We start from the raw sequence: 19,506 nt of genomic DNA, 5'->3' as shown, positions 1-19,506 counted from the left end.
ATTACAAATGGACATCATTCAATCTGGCTCCCCGGACCCCACTGGGACTCGGTTTGACTTCAGTTCATCTTTTCTTCGGTGGGTTTTAAGTCTTGAGAAAATGTGCCCCAGAATGAAGACTCCAAAAAGGATGTAGTAGATTTGGGGTGGGGTCGGGGGGGGGCGGCGGAAAGAGGTTTGAATCCGGTAAATGGTCAAACTGTACCTGTCAGGTTGGACCCGTGTGACTTCGTCGCGTCTACATCCCGATTACAAACACTTAACCACTGACTGGGGAGAGGCTCCTGCACAAGGGCGGCGGCGGCGGCGGCGGCGGCGGCGGCGGTGGGGCGCGTCCCCTCCCTCGTCCCGACGACCCGCTTCCCCTCCGGGCTTTGATCTTCCCGGAGAAAACCGGCTCGGCCCGGCGGCGGCGGCGGCGGCGGCGGCGGCGGCCCGCGCGCCCCGCCCGCACCGCGCGGCCCGGAGGCCGGTCCTGCCCGCGCGCCCCGCCCCCGCCGCCGCCCCCGCCCAGCCCCGCGCGAGCGCCGCGGTGCAGCCGCCGGGATGTGACCTTCAGAGCCGCCCGCACGGGATGACCGGAGCCATCGCCCCGCGGCGCCCGCGCCTCGCCACGGCCCCGCGGGCGCTCTGACCGCGCGCGCCCGGCTGCCGGCCCCGGTCTCAGTCCCGGCCGTCGTCCCCGTCCCCGCCCGCCATGCCGCCCGGGCCCGCCGCCACCCTGGGCACTGCGCTGCTGCTGCTGCTGCTGGCCTCCGAGTCCGCGCACAGTGAGTACCGCGCGGGGCCGCGGCGCGGGCTGGGCCGGGGGACCCGTCCCAACACCCCGCCACCCCGGGGGCGAGGGGAGCCCCGGTGCCCGCGCCCAGACCCGGCCCCGTGCGCGCCGACCCCGTGCGCCCTGGCCCCGCCGCGCTGACGGCGTGTCCCCGCTCTCTCCCGCCCGCGCCCGGGAAGCTGTGATCCTGCGGGCGCGCGAGGCGGCGCAGTTCCTGAGGCCCAGGCAGCGCCGCGCCTACCAGGTCTTCGAGGAGGCCAAGCAGGGCCACCTGGAGAGGGAGTGCATCGAGGAGCTGTGCAGCCAGGAGGAGGCCCGGGAAGTGTTCGAGAACGACCCCGAGACGGTGAGCGCGCGGGCGGGGGAGGTGTGCGCCCGGCGCCTGGGACCGCGAGGTGGAGCAGGGCAGCCGGGTCCCCTCGAGCGCCGTCCCTGCGGCGCCGCATTTCCGGGGACACCGTCCGTGCGCGCACGGCTGGGAGCCTCGGCGTCTGCGGCAAGTCCTTCGGCTGCAGGGCACATCCAGACCCTTATTAGGGGGGCGGTCGGCGCGGCGGAAGGGCAGGGTCTTAGGCGCCGGGACCCGGGCCCACCCTCAAGACTCCTCCTTCCGAGGCCCAGTTCTGCTGGTGACGCCAGGTGCCGCCTTAGCTGGAGGGGGGTGGCGGATGTCGGCGGGAGGTCCTGCGGACGCCCTGCAGTCCTCTTCCCTCGGCAAGCCTGTGAAAGCAGCCGCTTTGAAAGAACCGTGCAGTGATAAGACAGCTCAACCGGGATGCCGCAGGGTCCGTTTTAAAATGTAAAAGAAATAAATGGTTTAAAAAGAAGATCAGTTTCCTACCTCCCCGCCCCCTTAGCTAGACTGGAGCGGGGGGAGCTGCTCACAGCGCCCTGATCCGCAGCAGGAGGGACAGAGCTTTAGCTTCAAAGGCGTGAGGGCTGGAATTGCTGGCAGCAGCGGCTCCCGCGGCAGGAGGACGGGAGTAGAGCTGGAACACGTACCGTGGAGGGTCGGGGGCGGTCCGAGTGGACAGCAGGGACGGGCCCAGGTCCCCCCGCCGGTGCGCAGCCCCTGCGGAAAGGTGCACTCGCCGAAGCAGCTGGTGCCTTCAGGAGCCCGACGGGCTGACTCAGGACAGATTTCTATTAATAATGTCCTCGGAGAATGCGGGGTGGCTGGCACCCGACCGCAGGGAGCAGCCCCGGTGTGGCCTCCGCGTCAGCGCAGGAGCTGTACCATCTTCGGGGAGGGGAGAGGGGGTGGCGGTGCCCTGGGGGACCTGGCGCGCGCCTGTCTTTGGGAAGTAGGACTGATGGAGATGGGGTGGGCTTACACTGCGTCGCTTCACACCGAGAGGTCAGGGTGATTTCACAGCTGGTTTTGGTTCTACGGGAAATTTTCTTCTAAAGGATTCTTCTGGGATGAAATAAATGTCTCGTGTAATAAACAAATGGCTGTGAGGCCCGTGGGCTTTTACTTTGACTCCCGTTTCTGACCGGTTGGTTTGACCATCCCTTCAGTCCCCTTTCCGAAACAAGCTTTATACAGGGATGGCCCAGCTGTGCCCACCTTCCCTCTGGCCCAGCACGCGGTGGCGGTGGCTGAGCCGTGACAGGCGCTTCTGCTGCGACTCTGTCGTCAGTGTCCGCAGCCACGCCGTTTGTTTTGCCACCGGTCTCTTCTGGCCTGTTTGCCCGTTTCTTTGATGGTGAGTCCCGGTGGCCCAGAGGAGCTGGCATGGCACCTGCGGAGGAGTTCTGAAGGTCCCGCAGTGGGCTGTGTCCCTGCCCTGCTGCGGGATTGTGTGCTGGCTGCAGTCCCGCCAGCCCCAGGCCCAGCCTGGAGCGCTGGCTTGTACAGAGTGTGGGATGGGCTTGCGGGTGACGAGACTTGAGGGCAACAAGGCCACCACCCACGCCGGCCTGCCCCTGCCCTGCCCCCGTCCCTGCTTTCCAGGATGGAAAGGCCTTGGGCCTGGGCACACTGCGCACTAATCGCTGCGCCACCCTTCCCAGAGCCATCCCCCCTGTGACTTACGTTTTAATTATAACTTTGTCTACAATGGATGAAATGAAGACGAGACAAGGAAGCCGTGCTCACAGCCCATGACTTTAATGAGACGCCGCCATTTCTGTGCAGGGACTTTGTACTTCCCTCAGCGTCCTGACTTCCCTCCCTGCCGAGGTGGAGTTGCTGTGACGCTGGGGGCGTCCTCTCTCACATCCACCCCGTCTACCCCATCGGGAATTTGTGAACTCCTTTCATATCAAAGCCATCTGTAACTTTCCAGACTTCTGTCCTCCTTTCTGACCCCCACCCCCAAATTGTAATCACATCTTTCCCTTTATTTACCAGCTTCCCTTGCAGTCAATGCAAACCCCCACATCTCAGCCCGCACCTTGCCTCCTGTGTAGACCGCTGTGCAGGCTGCTTGCTCTGTCTGGTCTGGCCCTTGGCTTGTTGTCCTTTTCCTCAGGAGGTGCTGTGGAGGGCTGGGAGGAGCCCAGCTAGGCGTGGGTTGAGGCTGGTGGTGAGGGGCTCCTGCATGTCCGGCCCCGCTCTGGTCGACCAGCTGCCCCTCCAGGTGTCCACACCATCCTTTCCCTCACTTTGGGGAGGTCCCAGATTCCAGGGACCTGGGATCCCTGGGAAACCCTCCAAACACAGCTCACTGCTAATACACCTTTGGAGAAACAGTGCTTTTGAATGAGGCCGTCCTGTGACATTACCAGTGGGTCCCTCTGCCCCACACAGTTTGGGGCTCTCTTGAGAAACATCAATTCCTCGCCTTCAAATGTTGTTCCTTGTGAGTGTTCGCGGGGGTGACCCAGGATGAGCGCCCTGACCTTAGTTCAAAAGTCACCAGGACCTGGTTCTGTGACCGTCACGGGACCTCCCGCCAGCGTCCCGATGTGTGATGTGATCACAGCATCCGCTGGGCTGTGATCCGCTCGCCTGCTCAGGGGGGTGCTTGTAGGAGAAGCCAGTCCTTACCTGCCAGGGTCACCTCTGGGGCTGGCCTGTCCTCTGTGTGTCTGGCCGTTGCAGCCACACACACCTGTTGGAGCAGAGGAGGCCGCACTATCTTTCCTGTTCAGTTCCTGGGGCTCTGGGGGCCGGGGAGGGGGGAAGGGGGAGGACGCCCTGCCCCCTGAGCTGGGGGCTGGGGCACCTGGAGCCGGCCCTCTGGACGGCAAGCCGCCCCTGGAATCCGGAGGCTGTGCCCTCTGTGCTGGGTGTGTTCTAGGCTCTTTCTGCCGGGCGGGTTGTTCCACCCTGGGCCTGGGCCGTCTTCCTCTTTGGGGATGGAGGCGTCTGACGGATAGAGCTCTCCTTTGAGCAGGTAGCTGTGGGCACCTTCCCGATTCCTGGGGTTACGGGAGCCTGGGGGCCTTCCTGATGCAGGTGTCGCCTGCCTCCCTCCTGCTGACCAGGGTCTCCTCCACATTCTTTGGGGCCGCGGGGGGAGTGTCCCCGCCCTGCCCTCCCCCCAGAGCCTGCGATTAGATTCCATCCTTATCTCGTTTTCCTTTCGCATTGTTACCCTCTCTTCCTGGCATTTCCCTCGTTCTGGCCTCTTGTCCAGAGGACTCTGGGTGCCAGGCCCCCAGGCACCCCTGCTGGGTCTCCGGAGCTCTCCCAGAAGCTCACCGGGCCAGCCCAGCAGTCACCTTCCCGCTTAAGTCCTTTAAGACCAGTGGGTTCCAGACACCGATACCATTTCCCGTGGCCTCCAGAAAGGATTCTGGACGAAAGACTTACCCAGCCCGACCTGCGGCCCCGCATGGGTCACCACCTCCCAGCACCAGTGCCACCCGAGGCCTGTGGGTCGGGAGGAATTCCAGGTCCTGGGCCTTGACGCCATCACCTTGGTTAGTTTGAGATGCAAACAACAATATTCACAGTGTTTGCAGCTCGGCCGGCATCCCACCCACAGGGCCCCTCTGCCTCCAGTGCAGCCCAAGCCTGACCTCTGACCTCGCATGTTCACCCCACACCCCGTGTCTCTCTCTGTCTCTGTCTGGTGGTGTCTACTTGTCTCTCTGTCTGTCTCTGTCTCTCTCCCCCCACCCCACCCCCGCTCTCTCAGACATGGGGGCCCAGTGGTGGTGATACTTCCCTACCCAGGAGGGTTTTCGGGGTGCAGTCAGTTTCAGAGCCCTGCAGGGCTGCCGCCTTGTCTTGAACTGCGTCTGCCCTCCAGGGACACCTGTCTTCCTGAGACCCCAGAGTCTCTGGGGACAGCTTGGGGAGGGGCAAGCCCGAGGGAGGTGGAAGCCCCTCCCTCAAGTCTCCCCTGTTGGGGTGGCCTAAGGGGTCTCAGGGGTCCCAGCAGGAGTGGGGAGGGGGCCCTCGTCACCCCCAGTGACCTCCAGGACAGCCTCGGGCCCCCTGCCCCCCATGCCTGGACAGCAGCCCCTAACACTCACTTGGACGCTCAGACACGCACTTGCACACGCCCCGCTCCTCCGTGCCGCACCGGGGTCCGTCGAGGAGTGTGACCAGGCGCCCTCCCTGTGCAGATCCAGCCCCAGCTCCTGTGCGCCTGGGCGGCCCCTTGCCCCGGGGCTGCCCAGGCCTCCCCACTGGGCCCCATCCCTCCAGGGCTTCCTCCCCTGGAGGCCCAAGGAAGCTGGCCGGGCAGGGCAGGGTCTCCGAGTCGTAATGTTTTCTCCAGAGCTGGCTCGGTACGGCTCAGAGGCCCGCGGACGGCTGGTTAGACGGGCCCGCATTCAGGCCCCCAGCGCGGGGCCTGCCGCCCCCCGGGTGGCCTTGAGGGAGAGACAGGCTCCGTCTGGACCCCCTTGGCTGCCCCTGTGCCTACAGATGTGCTTGTTTTAGTCCCGGGGGTCTGCCCGGCCCGGAGCTGGCCCTGCAGTGTAATGACAGGGCAGCCCCCTAAAAGACACCTCGTCCCAGCCTGCGGGCTTAACGTCTGGAAAACCAATTCAAGACGTTTTGAAAGTCACCGCAGGTCTGCCTATGGGACTTAGGAAGAACACGCTCTTTGAGAAGCTGATGCTTCTGGCCTGTTTCTCGAGGTTCTGAGGTGCTGGGCCAGGACGTCGCGAACCCGGCCAGGCGGTTACTTTGCCCTGGCTGCACTGGCAGGTGTCTGGCGTCTTCGTGCTGCTGCTTCTGTGATGCAGACTTGGCTGTGGTTTGATATTTGATGTTGGGAATACTCTGCCCCTTCGGTGGTTGTTTTAGTCCAGTGATTTCGTTGCGATCCTGGTGCGTGTACACCTGTAAATTTTGACCCTGAGAGAGTGCAGTTTATTAAGTTTTAAAGTCAGTTTTAAGGAGGTGTTGGAAGTGGACGGAGTTCTTTATCTGCCTCTGAGAAAGGCACTTTGCACCAATTAAAAACACGTCCTTCAAAGGAGGTAGTGATGTGTTTCCATCACACTTGTTATTTTCTTGGACTTTCTGTTTTTCTTCCAAAATTCTAGGTGAAATTTGTCTCCTTCCAGTTAGTGCCGATGATAATAAAATACATTCTTTCCACATCTGTCCCCAAACCCTACCACCTAAACCCAGTTCTCTGAGGACCTCTTCTGGGAATGCTGTGCCCTGTGGAAATCCCACAGCTGGGCTGGACCAGCTCCCAGGGCGTCCGGGAAGGTCACTGCTGCAGCCACGGGGCCGGAGGCCAGGCTGGGGCCGCCTGCCCAGCACGGCCACAGGTACAGCCCCCAGGGGCCTCTGTGGTTTGGACACATGTTTCTTTAGTGCGATGCTTCGGGTTGAAATGGAAAACGTGTTAGGAGGTGGCTGTTGGCAGTTGTCGGGGGCAGGGCGCCTTCTCCCGTGGGGTGTGGCAAACTCTGACCCCTGACCCCTGACCCAGGTCTGCACCCACCACATGCCTCCTCTGAGTCTCTCCTCGTTCACACCAGCCCATCCTGTGCTGCTCAGAATTGAACGCTCACGTGTGCGGGGCCGTGGTTCAGCAGGGACCCGAAGGGGCTGAGGTGCCCTTCCATCCCCTTCCAGAGGCCAGGAACGGGCTGGAGCTGCGCACTCACAGAATCTGTCACGGGACCTCAGAATGCTGCTTCGGGCGAGAGCCTGAGCCATCCCGTGGAGGCGCCCCTGAGCTGCAGCCCGGGGATCGACAGACTCAAGGGAGTCAGGTCATTAGTGGGAGGACCAGGGGGAACTCAGGGCTGACCCCTGAGCCCAGGTGTCTGTGGCCTCCAGGGCGAGCCTGGGTCCCGTCTGCACAGCCTGCTCTCAGGGCCTCCTGGACACACTACCTTTGCACAAAGGCTGTGTTGGAGCTGCGCTGTTTGCCCTGATAACTTGTCACCCTGTACTCTGTCCAGCATTTTATTTGTGGGTTTTGCATGATGGGAAAATACATCATTTTGGTTTTCCTGAATTCACATAAACAGGGAAGCATAACATTGCGTTTCTGACCTGACCATGCCACCCTCGCCTGCCCATCTCACCCGCAGCACGAGTCCTCTGCAGCCCAGCCTGTGTGGGTCCCTGCGAAGGGACGGGTGGTCGCCAGCTCCTCCCTGATCCCCGGGCGATGTCCACTTTCCTCTTCCCTCCTACTCACTCTCTCTGGCTTCTCACCTCCTTCCCCTCTCCTGTCGGTGCCGCTGCGGCCTCTCAGCCTCTGGACAAAGCCTGCGGCCCCCCGCTCCCCCCCGCCCCCCGCAGCACACGTCCTGCGGCCTCCGTGGAGCATCTCTGGTGCTACCACTTCTGCCTCCTCGGGGCCCTCCCAGGACAGGCCGACATTCCGTCCCACCTGCTGGGCCTCGGTCCCCATTCACACTGCCAAGCAGCCGTGTACGGTCTCTCCCTGTGGCTTTGGGATGACGCCTGAGCCCCCAGCCAGGCTGCCCAGCAAGCCCCCTCCTGGCGCTGGAGACCACGAGGGCCGCGTCCCTGCCCAGAGCCCCCTGGTTCCCGCTCTGCCCCTTTGCTCCACAGGTCCTGGGGGACACACGCTGCTCGCTGGCGCCCTGCTAGGGGCTGGCATCCCGCTAGGGGCTGGTGGGCATGGCTTTGCGGACGGGAGGCAGACAGCGTCGTCCCTCCGCCTGGTCCCGCGCTGCCTGAGCTCCACAAGGCCAGCTGCCACGTGTCGGCAGGGACAGGTCGGAGGGGACAGGAGCGTCCCTGCCTGACTCCAGGGAAGATGTCGTTTCCTCACTGCTGTGACACTTCAGCACAAGCTTACCCTTCCGGAGGCCAGAGTCTGAAATGCGTCTCTTGGGGCCGCTCCCTTCTGGAGGCCCCAGTAGGGAGCCCACGCCTGCCTATTCCAGATTCTGCAGGCGCCGCGTCCCTGGCTCGGGCCCCTCCTCCATCCTCCTGGCCGGCAGGTGGGCGTTCTTTCTACATTGCCATTTCTGGATCTGTTGCTGCCTTTGCTGTTCCTTGTTTGCACACCCTGTGGTCCCCTGAGCCCCCGATGGCCCAGGGGAATCACCTCCTCCCAAGGTCAGCCGATGAGCAACCTCACTGACCTTCGCTGTGGAGCCCACCATATTCACAGCTGCCGGGAGGTGGACCTGGACGTCTTTGGGGTCATTGTTGTGCCACCACAAGGGTGAAGGAAGGACTTAGCATGGGGTCCGGTGCTTAGAAATCCCTCAGTGCGGCATAGCCATGGTTTGAATAAAGTTTTGCTGGTTCACCTTCGTGAATCACATTTCCCAGAGAGAACGTGGCAGGCCTGGCAGGGAAGGCTTAGTACCCGGTGAGGCTTAGTACCCGGTGAGGCTTAGTAGTACCCAGTGTGGCTTAGTCGTTTCCTCTCCTGCCTGTGAGCACCCCAGCCACTCAAGTGAGCAGCATCGCTGCATTTGGCCTTGAGAACAAAGGGTTTCCGGGCAAAGCTGTGGATGACCAGCCAGTGCTGTGAAGGTGAGAGCCCAGCAGCCCCAAGAAGGCTCCGCCAGGAGAGCACATTAGACGGGAAGAAGGGCCACTTCGAGTGAGCCACTGAAGACTGATCAGATTACACAGTGAGGGCACCGATCCATCTTGAGGAATGAAGCCGTAAATTATAAAAACAAATTTATTCCGTTTCATGCTTTACAAAATTGTATTGTAAATGTAATTAGGCACTAAATTTTCAGAACAAAGAAGGATTGAAGTAAGACTTCGGGGAGAGGCAGGGCACATTTTTTCGAAATAATAATGATTTTTAGAAAGCCTACTTTCTCCTTACCATAAATGGAGACATTTTTGCAAAAAGCGTTTGACAGCTTCACCCACAGTCCCACGAGCCTTTGCTAATCCTAGGCAATCAGGTTATTCTGTCTTGAAGCAGTCAGTCTGTGATACTTGCGAACTTTCTCTTCTGTCGTTGTTAACTGGCCTAAACCCTGATTTATCAGTGCCTTTGCATTGGTTACTTCCCAAAACATTCTCACTGACTCATGAAATCTTGACTCACGGTAGATTTATAACTTTACTTTGCAGGTCATTACAAATGTGAAAATTGCACTCACTTTTCAAATTCAGCTAGCCTGGGATTTTTGCCTCATAAATTTGGAAACTGCAAGCAACAGTGGTTTAAACAAGACAGTTTTATTTATCTCTCATGTAAAAGGTGGGAGGCAGGCTGCCCGGGGCTGCTCAGTCGTGGGGGCCCAGGGGCCTCCATGACCTATTTGTGCTCCACTGTACTGGTGCATGGCCTTTGTCTGCCAGGCCTCCTCATACACTGGGCAAGTTGCTGGAGTACCAGCCATCACATCTACATTCCAGCAAGGAGGCCAGAGAACCAAAGTGCTCCACTTTCTTTACTCAATTTCACTCTCTGTGTGTATCTCATTGGCCAGAATTCAGTCACATGCCCACCCCTAGTTGCAAGGGAGGCTGGGAAGTGCAGTCCTGTAGCTGGGTGCATTGCAGCTCTAACTAGATCCAGAGTTCTGTTACTGAGGCTGGAGGGAGGATTGCGGATGCTGGATGGCAACTGCAGATCTCTGCTGTGGGGGGAGGTGTTTGGAAGCAAACCTGTTTTACGAGGTTCATTTCCAAGAGTATGTTCATGCCTGGCCGGAGATACTGTACTTAGCCACGTCACGGAGTTTTTGCACAACACGCCTCTCACATGGGTCTTTTTAGCTGCACTCATACAACCTGTGCTTGGAGGGACCAGCCCCGCTCTGCTGCCCTGGTTCTTGCCGCACGCTGGGCCTCGGCAGTCACCCAGCCCCCTGAGCCTGTCAGCCCGCAGCTGAGTGGTGAGCGGAGGCTGCCACCCCCTGCCTTGCGGCCCTGCTGACCCTGGCGGGGTGCGGGGGTGCCCAGGGCCTGTGTGCACGTGCTCCGCCAGCAGCTGGGGTGCAGCGGGTGCCCAGAGCAGGTGGGAAGCACGTGCAGAGGGATGTGCCGTGGGCAGGTGCAGGTTGCAGGGAGGGGCCGGTGGTAAGGGGACCAGGGTCTCCATGCCCCCGAGAGCCGCTGCTGCCCGTACCAGGGCCCTGAGCATCCGGAGCAGCGCGTATCATCCTAACACTGATGTGAAGAGGACCCGGAGAACTGGGCCCCCCCGCTCGGGCCGCTGTCCCTGTCACATGCGTGCAGGTGGGGTGGGAGGGGACAGCCATGGGGATGGAGGGTGTACGTGCAGCCGAGGGAACCACACACACAGACGTGCAGAGCTGCAGCAGGGCCTCAGGGTCAGGGCCGGGGCTGATCCCAGCGTCACCCCTGCCACTGGGTGGTCATACCCAGGACTTTGTTCCAGGACCTCCCTGCAACGTGCGCTTCAGTGTCTGAGGAAGGAGAGGACCCAGTGCCCTCGCGGGGTGTCTCTGGGGACTGTCCCCCTTGCAGGGTCCGCCCTGGGTTCTCTGGGTGGAGCAGGGCCTGGGGGATCCCAGAGGTCCGTGTTCTGAGAAGTGGTGTCTGTGTTTCCTTCTGTCTTGTGGAGTCTTTTGCACCTGGTTTGGAGAATCTTAGCTGAATTGGGGAGAAAGGAAGGAAGAAAGGGTTTTGTATGAACCGTGCTAGGAGAACACGTGGGGAGCCGTGTAACGCCAGCCCCAGGGGTTAGGAGCCCTTCCGGGTCCCCGGGCGGGACCAGTGGAGCCGGGGCACCCAGCTGCAGGAGGGCGTCTTCAGGGGCCGCTGTGAGCTTCCTGCTCTTAGGAAACTGAAGCCTCGGCAAGGGCAGTTCAGGCTGCCGTGACCTTGACGGTCTTCTGCCAGAAGACAGATTTGCTAGCAAGGCTGTGGCCAAAGGATTGGTCAGCCCTCCCGACTGTTCCCCAGGGAAAACACCTTTACACGTTTCATGTCAGGAAGCAAAGTTGTCCTGACAGCCAAGTCCCAGCCTAGTTTGTCAGAGTAGAGATGTTTGGAAACGACTTAGCGCTGTTATGTCCTAAAGGAAGTAATGAGTTCTCAGTTTACTGTTGAGAAGTAACCACACTGTGGTGTGAGGTGCGACTCTGGCCACGTTGTGTAATCCAGATAAAAGCCCAGACATTCCACGACAAAGATCCACGCACCACCGACACGGGCGTGTCTGCAGGGTAACGTCCACGCTGGCCAGCAGAGCCGGGAGCGGGAGTCCCCAGCCCATCCATGCGCAGGGCCAGGAAGCGAGGCCATCGGGTGAACAGTGGGACAGCATCAGGGCTGGATTCTCACGCCTCACCGGTCCCCGCAGGGACGTGGCCGGCCTCTGAGGGGCTCAGGGGTAAAGCAGATTTGCTCTCCTTTCCTGTGCGGGGGGCAGGTCGCAAGTAGCAGAGACAGAGGAGGGGCTCACAGGGAAGTTTCTCCTGTAGCTCCAGAGCACATGCAGCCTCACTGTAGACCCCGGTGGACACAGCTGCCCTTGGGCGCAGCTCCCTGAAGGAGCTTCGGGCCACACGTTCCCGTGCACAGACCTGCGGGAAGCAGGGCGGCACGGAGGGCTGCGGAGCCTGAGTTCTCACAACAGCAGGGCTCAGTATTAAAACATATTACACATTACTGTTAGCTAGTCACGATCTTGAAGAATGGAACCTGCCTTTCCGGAAGGCTGCAGTGTGTAACCGTGTGTGTGATCGGGTGCTTGCCCCGCAGTTCTTCACCACGTTCAAGCCTGGTCTAATCCTCGGCTTCCTAAGCCTGAGCGGAACTTCCTGCGTCCATCCTGAATCTTATTTCAGAATCAAATTCCCTCCCTTTGCAAAGCCCAGTGGCCTCTGTTCTCCCTCTAACCCCGAAAGATGCCACAACCCCCGGGACCCTGAGAGCTCTCGTCACAGGGCCCCAGACTGGTCTGTCTCTCCGTCCCCAGCGCCAGCCGGTGTGGGACTGAAAGCAGGAGAAAGAAGCGCAGCCAGCCTTGTCGGGGGCCTGGGAGCGCAGAGGAGGGCAGTCGCCTCCTGCCTGCCTCTGTCACATTCGCGTGAATGTCACCTTCGCAAGTGTTGCATGAGTCCCAAGCTTGCTCTGATCCTTACTTTTCTTTGAAACAAGTTGAGTTTTACAAGAAGCATCTTTACCAGAACGCTACTTTATAAAAGCACACCTGAACGCGTCTTCGCGGGACGCCCCGGCCAAGCACGAGCGGAGGGGACAAGTGAGGCGGTGGGGGACCGGCGGGCGTGAAGCACGGGCCCCGTGGGGTCCGGCGCCCCCGCGCTCCCTGGGACGGGACTCAGTCAGACTCCACAGCCGGGCTGGAGCCTCAGTTTACTCATCTGTGATAATGGGGCTGATTAGCAAGACCCTCCTGGGAGGGTGGTCGTGAGCAAGCAGGTGACACCCAGCATCCGGCCCCTTGGTTCCGTCAGGGAGGGGACACAGGGCCAAACTGCTCCGCGATCGGCCCTGAGCGATGTCCCTGAGCGGGACATCAGAGCGTGTGGGTCCCGGAGCTGCTGCCGGGATGGGCACAGGCAGGTGTTCTCTCACCTGACGTTCACCGCCCAGCGCCCATCTCTTAATTTGCAGTCATGGATAAAAGCACTCCCCGTCTACACCCTCCATCCCTCATCCAGCTGTTTGTTTTACAAGTACCGTCGCTGCTGGGAGTCCTACAGAGGCCTCCCATCTCCCGAGGGGCCCCTGCGGCCACCGGGGTCCAAGGCTTGCCTTTTTCTTGGCATGTTTCCTGTCTTCCTGAAAGGTGCTTCACCCGCACAGCATTGCTGGTTACCGCAGGTCTGGTCTCAGTGTGCAGACATCACTCTGCAGAAGCTGCGTGGCCCCAGGGACGCCCCCTCCCTCCGTCCCCTCCCCCAGCCCTCTCAAGGGCAGAAAGTGGCTTTCTGGGCAGCCGTCCTCCCTCAAGCACCTGCCTCCCGGGCCTGGCCGTTCCTGTTGGAGGAGAGGGGTGAGGTTTGGTGGACCAGCCGCCAGGGGGTGGTGCCCAGACGCCGGGCACTCTGCCGGTTAACCGCTGCCTTTTCTTTTTCTTTTTCCGCAGGAGTACTTTTATCCAAGGTACTTAGGTAAGTTGGACTCATTTCCTCCTTTTGTTTGGGGCCTCACACCTCATCACCGAGTTGTTCCCGGAAGGACCTGCTTAATCGCACAGTGAGTTGGGAGCTCTCCAGGGCTCACGGGACAAAGCCCTAGTTTGTGTCTTTTATACCATAGTGACCGCGTTAGTGTCGCCTCCAGCCGATGCCATTGTTTGCAGACCTCTGCCCCACTCTGATTCCAGGCTCAGCTCGTTAACTGGAAATATGATTGCTTTCGTGGTTCTCGGGCTGTTTGGTCTCAGGACTCTGCCCTTGTGAAATCACTGAAGACCTCAGAGAGCTTTTGCTTATGCGGACTCTGGTTGTTGATACCATGTTATTAATTAAAGCTGAGAACATTAAAACGTGCTTTTGTTTAACTTGGACAACAGGAACGGGCAGGCTAACAGCCTTGGCCGTCGAGCAGTCATGGCGCTCCCCGAGCGCCAGTCACGTCTGTGTGTGGAGGCGGGGGGGCCTGGACTGGGGGAGAACGAGAGGAAAAAGGCGAAGGCGGTCCCGTGTTTTCAGGAAGACCTGAAAGTTCCCCTGCGAACTGTTCCTTAATCGACACTGTTTCAAGGGTTCTTTTATGTCTCTACTTATAATGAGAGAGAAGTATTCCAGGGCTTTCCTCTTTAATTGTGTGAAGCGCATTTTGGTAAATTTTCCATTGGCCTTATAGCCTCGTAGAGGTACCTTCTGTGGGTGTGTATCTGGCAACAAGCGTAGTGGACCTGTGATTGGCCTTGAGAAGCCCCATCCGGGCTCCCTGCCGGCCTTGCTCCCGGGTGCATGGCTTTGTATCCTGAGGCAAAGGCGACAGTGGCCCCCGGGCCACCTCCAATGCTATCCACTGCCTGTGCCCACATCCTCCGAGGCACGGATGGGCAGCAGCGACCCACCAAAGGGCCAGTGAAGTGGCTCAACCAACACCCATTATGCCCAAGCTCAAGTTCAGATCATCCGGATGCTGTGGTCCCTCCCACCCCTGGCCTCCGTGTGGAGCACGCGGTCAGACAGCACAGAGGAGGAGGGGGCTAGTTCGCCAAAGAGATTGACCATCAAACCAAGGGTACTGTTTCCAAGCGGGGGTCAGGTTGAAATGGAGGCCAGCCCTCTGACCACGGTCAGAAGCTTCCTGAGTGCCACTGGAGAGCCTTCTGTACGACAGAAAGAACCCCACCAGGAGGCTGCAGGGGCCCAAGGCTCCTTGGAGACAGAGCTCTGCCCATGGGCGGAGACGTCTTCTCGTCTGACGGTGTTCCATGTTCCGTGTCAGCGTGACTAGTCTCCCTCCAGAGTGTCACGTCTGCTGGCCCCGTGCCGGAAGGTGACGCCCTGCCCTCTCTGTTTTGCAGAATGCATCAGTAAACATGGATCTCCGTACAAAAAGAACACAGATTTCATCACCTGCGTGCAAAGTAAGTCTGTCTCCTTCCTCGAAGCCCCTGCGTTTGGGGTCTTGGGGCTTTGCTATATTTCCATTGTCTTTGGAGCCACGGCACCTGCCTGAGGTCCTCTCCTTTGCCCTGAACTTCCTTTTCTAAGCGAGTACGTGTTGGCTTTTCGAACAGGCAGGAAATTCGCACGGTATGAAGTGTAAACCTTTCACAGGTGGAGAGAAGGTGCATCCGGCCCTGCCTCCTGGTCAGTCAGGGGCCCTTTCGCCACGGCCACCGGTTCTAAGAATATTCTCAGACCCGTAGGAATGTACTCGGAGTCTCTTATTTCCACACAGGTGGCAGCTCCCTGAACCCATGACCCCACCGCCCTTTCCCCTCCACGTTTCGCAGACGCTTCCTGTGTCAGCACGAGCACGGCCAGCACGTGGGGCTGCGTCCACACTCACGCTTGGTGGGCAGCGTGCTTGTTAACCAGTGTGCACTGGCGGACACCTGGGCCGTTTCCAGTTTTTATACTGTAACAAGCAAAGCCAGAGTGACCTCCTTGTCTGAATATCTGCAGAATAGAGTGGACTTGCAGAGGGAAAGCTGTGTTCTTTTTCAGTTCTGCTGCAGACCCGGCCCCGTTACCCCCCACCCCGGTGGAGGGCGGGAGTGCCTCTCCCAGTACCTGCACCAGCCCAGTGTATTGCTTCTTACTTTTTTATATCTTTCAGTAGAAAAAGTGAAAAAAGACCCCCAGTCAATTCAGTTTCTTTTTTTCTTACTCATGAGTAAAGCTGAGCTTCATATGTTGAGGAACCTTGGGTTTCTTTTTCTGTGGGTAGTTTGTTCAGAGTCTTTGCCTACTTGCCTCAATTTGTAGGAGCTGTTGATATATTTTGCAAATTAGCCATGTGTACTAAAGGTAGCAAAATTTTTCTTCAGCTCATCGTGCGTCTTTATTATTATTTTAAATTATCATACGTAACACTGACACTTTGCACGAACTTTAATCCACACGTAGACCCCCAGGCCCGTCTCAGCCGAGCCTGACTCCAGGCCCGGCTGTGGCCGGAGAGCTCTGTGATGTGACCGCTTCGTCCCCGCCAGGCCCGGCTGTCAGCTGCCTTATTGCACCGGCTCCACCGGTGAGGAGACGGGCGCTGAGCGCACAGCCAGCCCCGCACGGGGAGCCCTGCGCTGCACGCGGGCCTGCACTGCGGGGTCGCCCAGGGCGGGTGGAAGACCGGGACTGGCACCAGGGCCTGGTGGGCAGGGCTCGGCGGCTGTGACCCGTCACCCAGCCTCCCACGTACCAGCCGCTGGCCTTGCCTGTCTCGCCCCGGGTCACAGACCCCAGCCCGGCCCAGGCGCACAAAGGAAGTGAGAGACTGCAGGAGGGCAGGGGCCCTGCTGTGAGGCCCGGGCTCCCCACGGACCCTTCAGCAGCCTCCCAAGAGCAAGTGAGGGGCAGAGGCCGGTGTGCACTCAGGGAACAGAGCCCACGCCCACACACCCCGGCTGACGTGAGCAAAGCCCGCCCCTCGGCCCCCCAGGCTGAGCGGGACCTCACCGGCCTTAGGCAGACATGGGAGCATCACAGCAGTTCAGCTTCCTGTCATTCCGCTTCACTTGTAGCAGATTTTTGGTGCTGTCAACTTGCCATGCCCGTTCCTTCTTTTTAAATGATGTGTTCGAACTGATGAGTTTGTTTCACTTCCTGGGTTTCAGGCTGTCCTTTTCCTGAGACTATAAGAAGTTGTCTGATATTTCATGTTTAAGCTTATAACCTGCCTCGGCGTCTCTGATGCAGTGAGGAGGTCATTTATTCTAGATGTGCCTCCCCCGGGGGTCCGGGATCGGTTTCTGAGGCTCTGCCTTTGGGTCCCAGAGGGTTTGGGCGATGCCGTCTGCGGAGTCCTGGCCAACTGTCTCCACGAGGAAGGGTCTCCGTGCCTTTTCTCCTCCGTGAGGACGACGGCCCGCATTTGCATGTATTTCCCAGCTTATAACTCGTCACACCCACACATTTCTGGAAGTGGGAGCAAAAGCCACTGAGACAGGCCTCTGCTGGCCTCAGCAGGTGCCTCACACCCCCGTCCACATAGCAGCCGCTTCTCCCTCCATCCTCTCTCAGCCATCGTGGCCCTCGCCTCCCGCCTGTCGGGGGCCCGGGTTGGGGCTCAGGTCTGACTCAGCCCCGAGCCCCTCTGCAGGCTGCCTGCGTCCACCGAATTCCTAGAAGCTCAGGGGCACCTGCAAACACTCTCCTTCCTCTGCCCTACAGATAAGCCTCCCGACAGGGCAACAGATAAGAGCCGCTCTCCAGCTAGGTTCCCTGTGGGGATCTCCTGGGGCTGTCCCGCCCCAGGGGAGGTTGATTTTTAAAGGTGGGGGGGCGGCGGGTAGGCATTCTAGGCAAATTCCAGACAAAGGTAATGAGGCCAGGTGTGTCCTTCTGAAATAACTTTCAGTCTTTCACCAAATATGTCGAGTGGAGACGCACCCCATCTTCCCCGTCCCTCCTGCAGGGCCTCTGACGTGCCAAGTGCTGCTGGGGGAACAGCCGGACCCTCGGGCCCCAGCACACGTCCCCCCGACCGCCCCGGTCTCCCTGCCCCCCTCAGAGCCCCATCCTGCGGAGACAGTGTCAGGAAGCAGACCCGTCCGTCATCTCAGCCCTGGCACTGGGCTTGACCCCCGCCGCCCCGGCCCTCCTGTCCCCCGGGGGAGCCCTCGTTACAGCGGCACGGGGGCCACAGGGCTGACCGCTGGACCCCCCTTCCTCACTCTCCGAGCGCCAGACCCAGTCCTACTTGCTTGGGGCGGAAGGCACTCACTGAGCCCGCCGAGGACAGCTGTGCATGAGTCTCCAAATACCCGGAGGTGCTGTGTTCGGGGCACACTTGCGAGTGTTTTGTGGGCTGTAATTGTGCAGAACAAGCAAGGTTTGGGGGTCCCGTGGAAAGGCCACAAGGAGGGCCCAGCGAGAGACGTGGGTTCCGGGGTTGCGCACACAAACAGTCATGCTGGGCCCTCCCCGAGGGGCCCCCCGGTGACCGGGCCCCAGACCCACAGGGACGCAGTGGGACAAAGCACGGTTTTGGGTCCATGCCAAGGACAGGGGCTGGCGCGAGGCCTGCTGAGCCGGGGGACAGGGGCCCACTGCCCTCCTGGGACCAGGAGCAAGCCCACGGTGGAAACACTGTCCCCGGACCAGCGTCCGGCTGGAGACGTCAGCGTCCTGAGAAAGAAGTGAAGAGGCGGGGGTGAGTGCCCGCCTGGCGCTCTCAATGGTCACGTGCTGGCTTGGCCTCTTCCTAGTGACCAGGCTGTGGAGTGAGTGGTGACCTCAGCTCCACACAGGGCGGGGGCAGAGGGAGGGCGGAAGCACCGTGGCCACCTGTCGTGGGCTTCCCAGCGCTCAGACGGGCCCGTCGCTCGGTGAATAGACGCACGACAGTGCCTGGCTCAGGTGCTGCAGGTGGACGCCCGGGTATGAGAAGGTAGTGGCCGCTGGCACACAGAAAGGCGGCATCGCAGGGCTGAGCCTGGCCGGGTGGCTGCCCTGCCGTCTCCAGGGCCCCGGGAAATGTGCCCCGTTCCCCTCCACTGAAAGCAGGACGATCAGAGAAGCAGGATGGCCATTGGTCACCAGCATCGCTGAAGCCGACAGGCCGTGGGGCCGGCGTGTGTCGGAGAGAAAGGGGAGCAGCGGAGTCCGGGGCCTGGACGGCCTGGACCGTGTCCAAGCGGAGGCAGAGGCAGCAGGCCCACCCGAGGGGCGGGCGGGGAGGCTGTGGGCGCCCTCTGTGCGAACTGGACCCCACAGGCCAGGGGTCCTGGCCTGGCAGGGTGGACACGGCCGCCGGGGCAGGGGATGTTCTGTGTCTGCTGGGCTGGCCCGTGGACCGGCCAGGGCCCTGTGGACCTGCTCCCTGGGAGGTCCAAGCTCCCGGGGCCCAGCCAGGCCCACTCCTCTCCTCTGCTGCCCCGGGGCCGCGGCCCTGACCTCGGGCCCAGGGGGTGGGCGGCCACTCCTTCCGAGCTGACCTGGGTTTCCTGGGATCGGCGGGGCCTGGCCAGCCTGGTCTGTGACGCCCTCCCTCCCAGAGGTGGGTGTCCTGTGCGGCCCGCCGGGGCCAGTGGAGGGGACGTTAGTGCCCCAGACCTGCCTCGGTTTCCTCCCAGCCGACCAGGGACAGCTCAGGGCCGCCTTCTCCTTCCTTCCAACTCAGAGCTGCCGGATCAGTGCTACCCAGACCCCTGCGATAAGGGGGGGACCCAGGTCTGCCAGGACCTCATGGGCACCTTCTACTGCCAGTGCAGAGACGGCTGGGCGGGACGGCTCTGCAACAGAGGTAAGGCCACGGCCTGGGGGCGGGCCTGGGCATAGGCGTCAGGCCCTCCCTGCAGGGCCACCCGAGGGCCCCGGGCTGGTGGGGCCCTGAGTCCTTCTCTCTTCCGCCTCTCCCCGCCGGGCCGCCTGCCACCCCGCCGGGGACACAGCCGCACCGGCCCGTCTGGCTGAGAGCAGAGAGAGGAGAAGTGGGAGGGCGGCAGGCCAGGGGTCCAGGCCCCTCACTGGCCGGCCCCCTCCCAGCTCCCGGGAGAAGATGGGCGGGCGGGGTCCTCCCAAGAGCGCGAATGTTTGCACAGCGCGGGAGGTCTTGCCTCTCCCCTCCGGGCGGGGCGCCACCCAGCTTGAAAACCCACCGTGCTGAGCCCTGAACTGTGCTCTGGCCAGGCCACCTCCTTGGGTGGGGGGGGGGGGCGGGGAGGGCGCTGACCCCTCCTGAGAGCAGGGCAGTAAGAGTGCCCTGTAGCTGCCCCGCCCGGCGCGGCCCCCCAGCTGTCAGAAAGGAGTCAAGAGACTCTCTGAGTCTGCAGTGCGCA

General features: G+C 60.9%; 1 protein-coding gene across 2 annotated transcripts in view; it reads left to right on the top strand.

Moving 5' to 3' along the window:
- Nucleotides 1–552: 552 nt before the first annotated feature.
- Nucleotides 553–19,506, top strand: part of GAS6 (growth arrest specific 6) — a 32,901-nt gene continuing 13,947 nt past the window's right edge. Inside the window, exons 1-5 of one of the 2 annotated variants that reach the window (XM_059995895.1) lie at nucleotides 553–770; nucleotides 958–1,124; nucleotides 13,186–13,210; nucleotides 14,584–14,646; nucleotides 18,849–18,971. In XM_059995895.1, the coding sequence (XP_059851878.1) occupies nucleotides 698–770; nucleotides 958–1,124; nucleotides 13,186–13,210; nucleotides 14,584–14,646; nucleotides 18,849–18,971 (451 nt within the window). In that variant the 5' untranslated portion in view covers nucleotides 553–697. The remainder of the gene's footprint in view (nucleotides 771–957; nucleotides 1,125–13,185; nucleotides 13,211–14,583; nucleotides 14,647–18,848; nucleotides 18,972–19,506) is intronic. The other variant, XM_059995894.1, reaches the window with a different exon arrangement.

The sequence above is a fragment of the Delphinus delphis genome, chromosome 18 (assembly GCF_949987515.2).
Source record: "Delphinus delphis chromosome 18, mDelDel1.2, whole genome shotgun sequence".
Taxonomy (NCBI): Eukaryota; Metazoa; Chordata; class Mammalia; order Artiodactyla; family Delphinidae; genus Delphinus; species Delphinus delphis.
The sequence above is the reverse complement of the archived record's forward strand: the minus strand, read 5'-3'. Positions and strand labels throughout refer to the sequence as shown.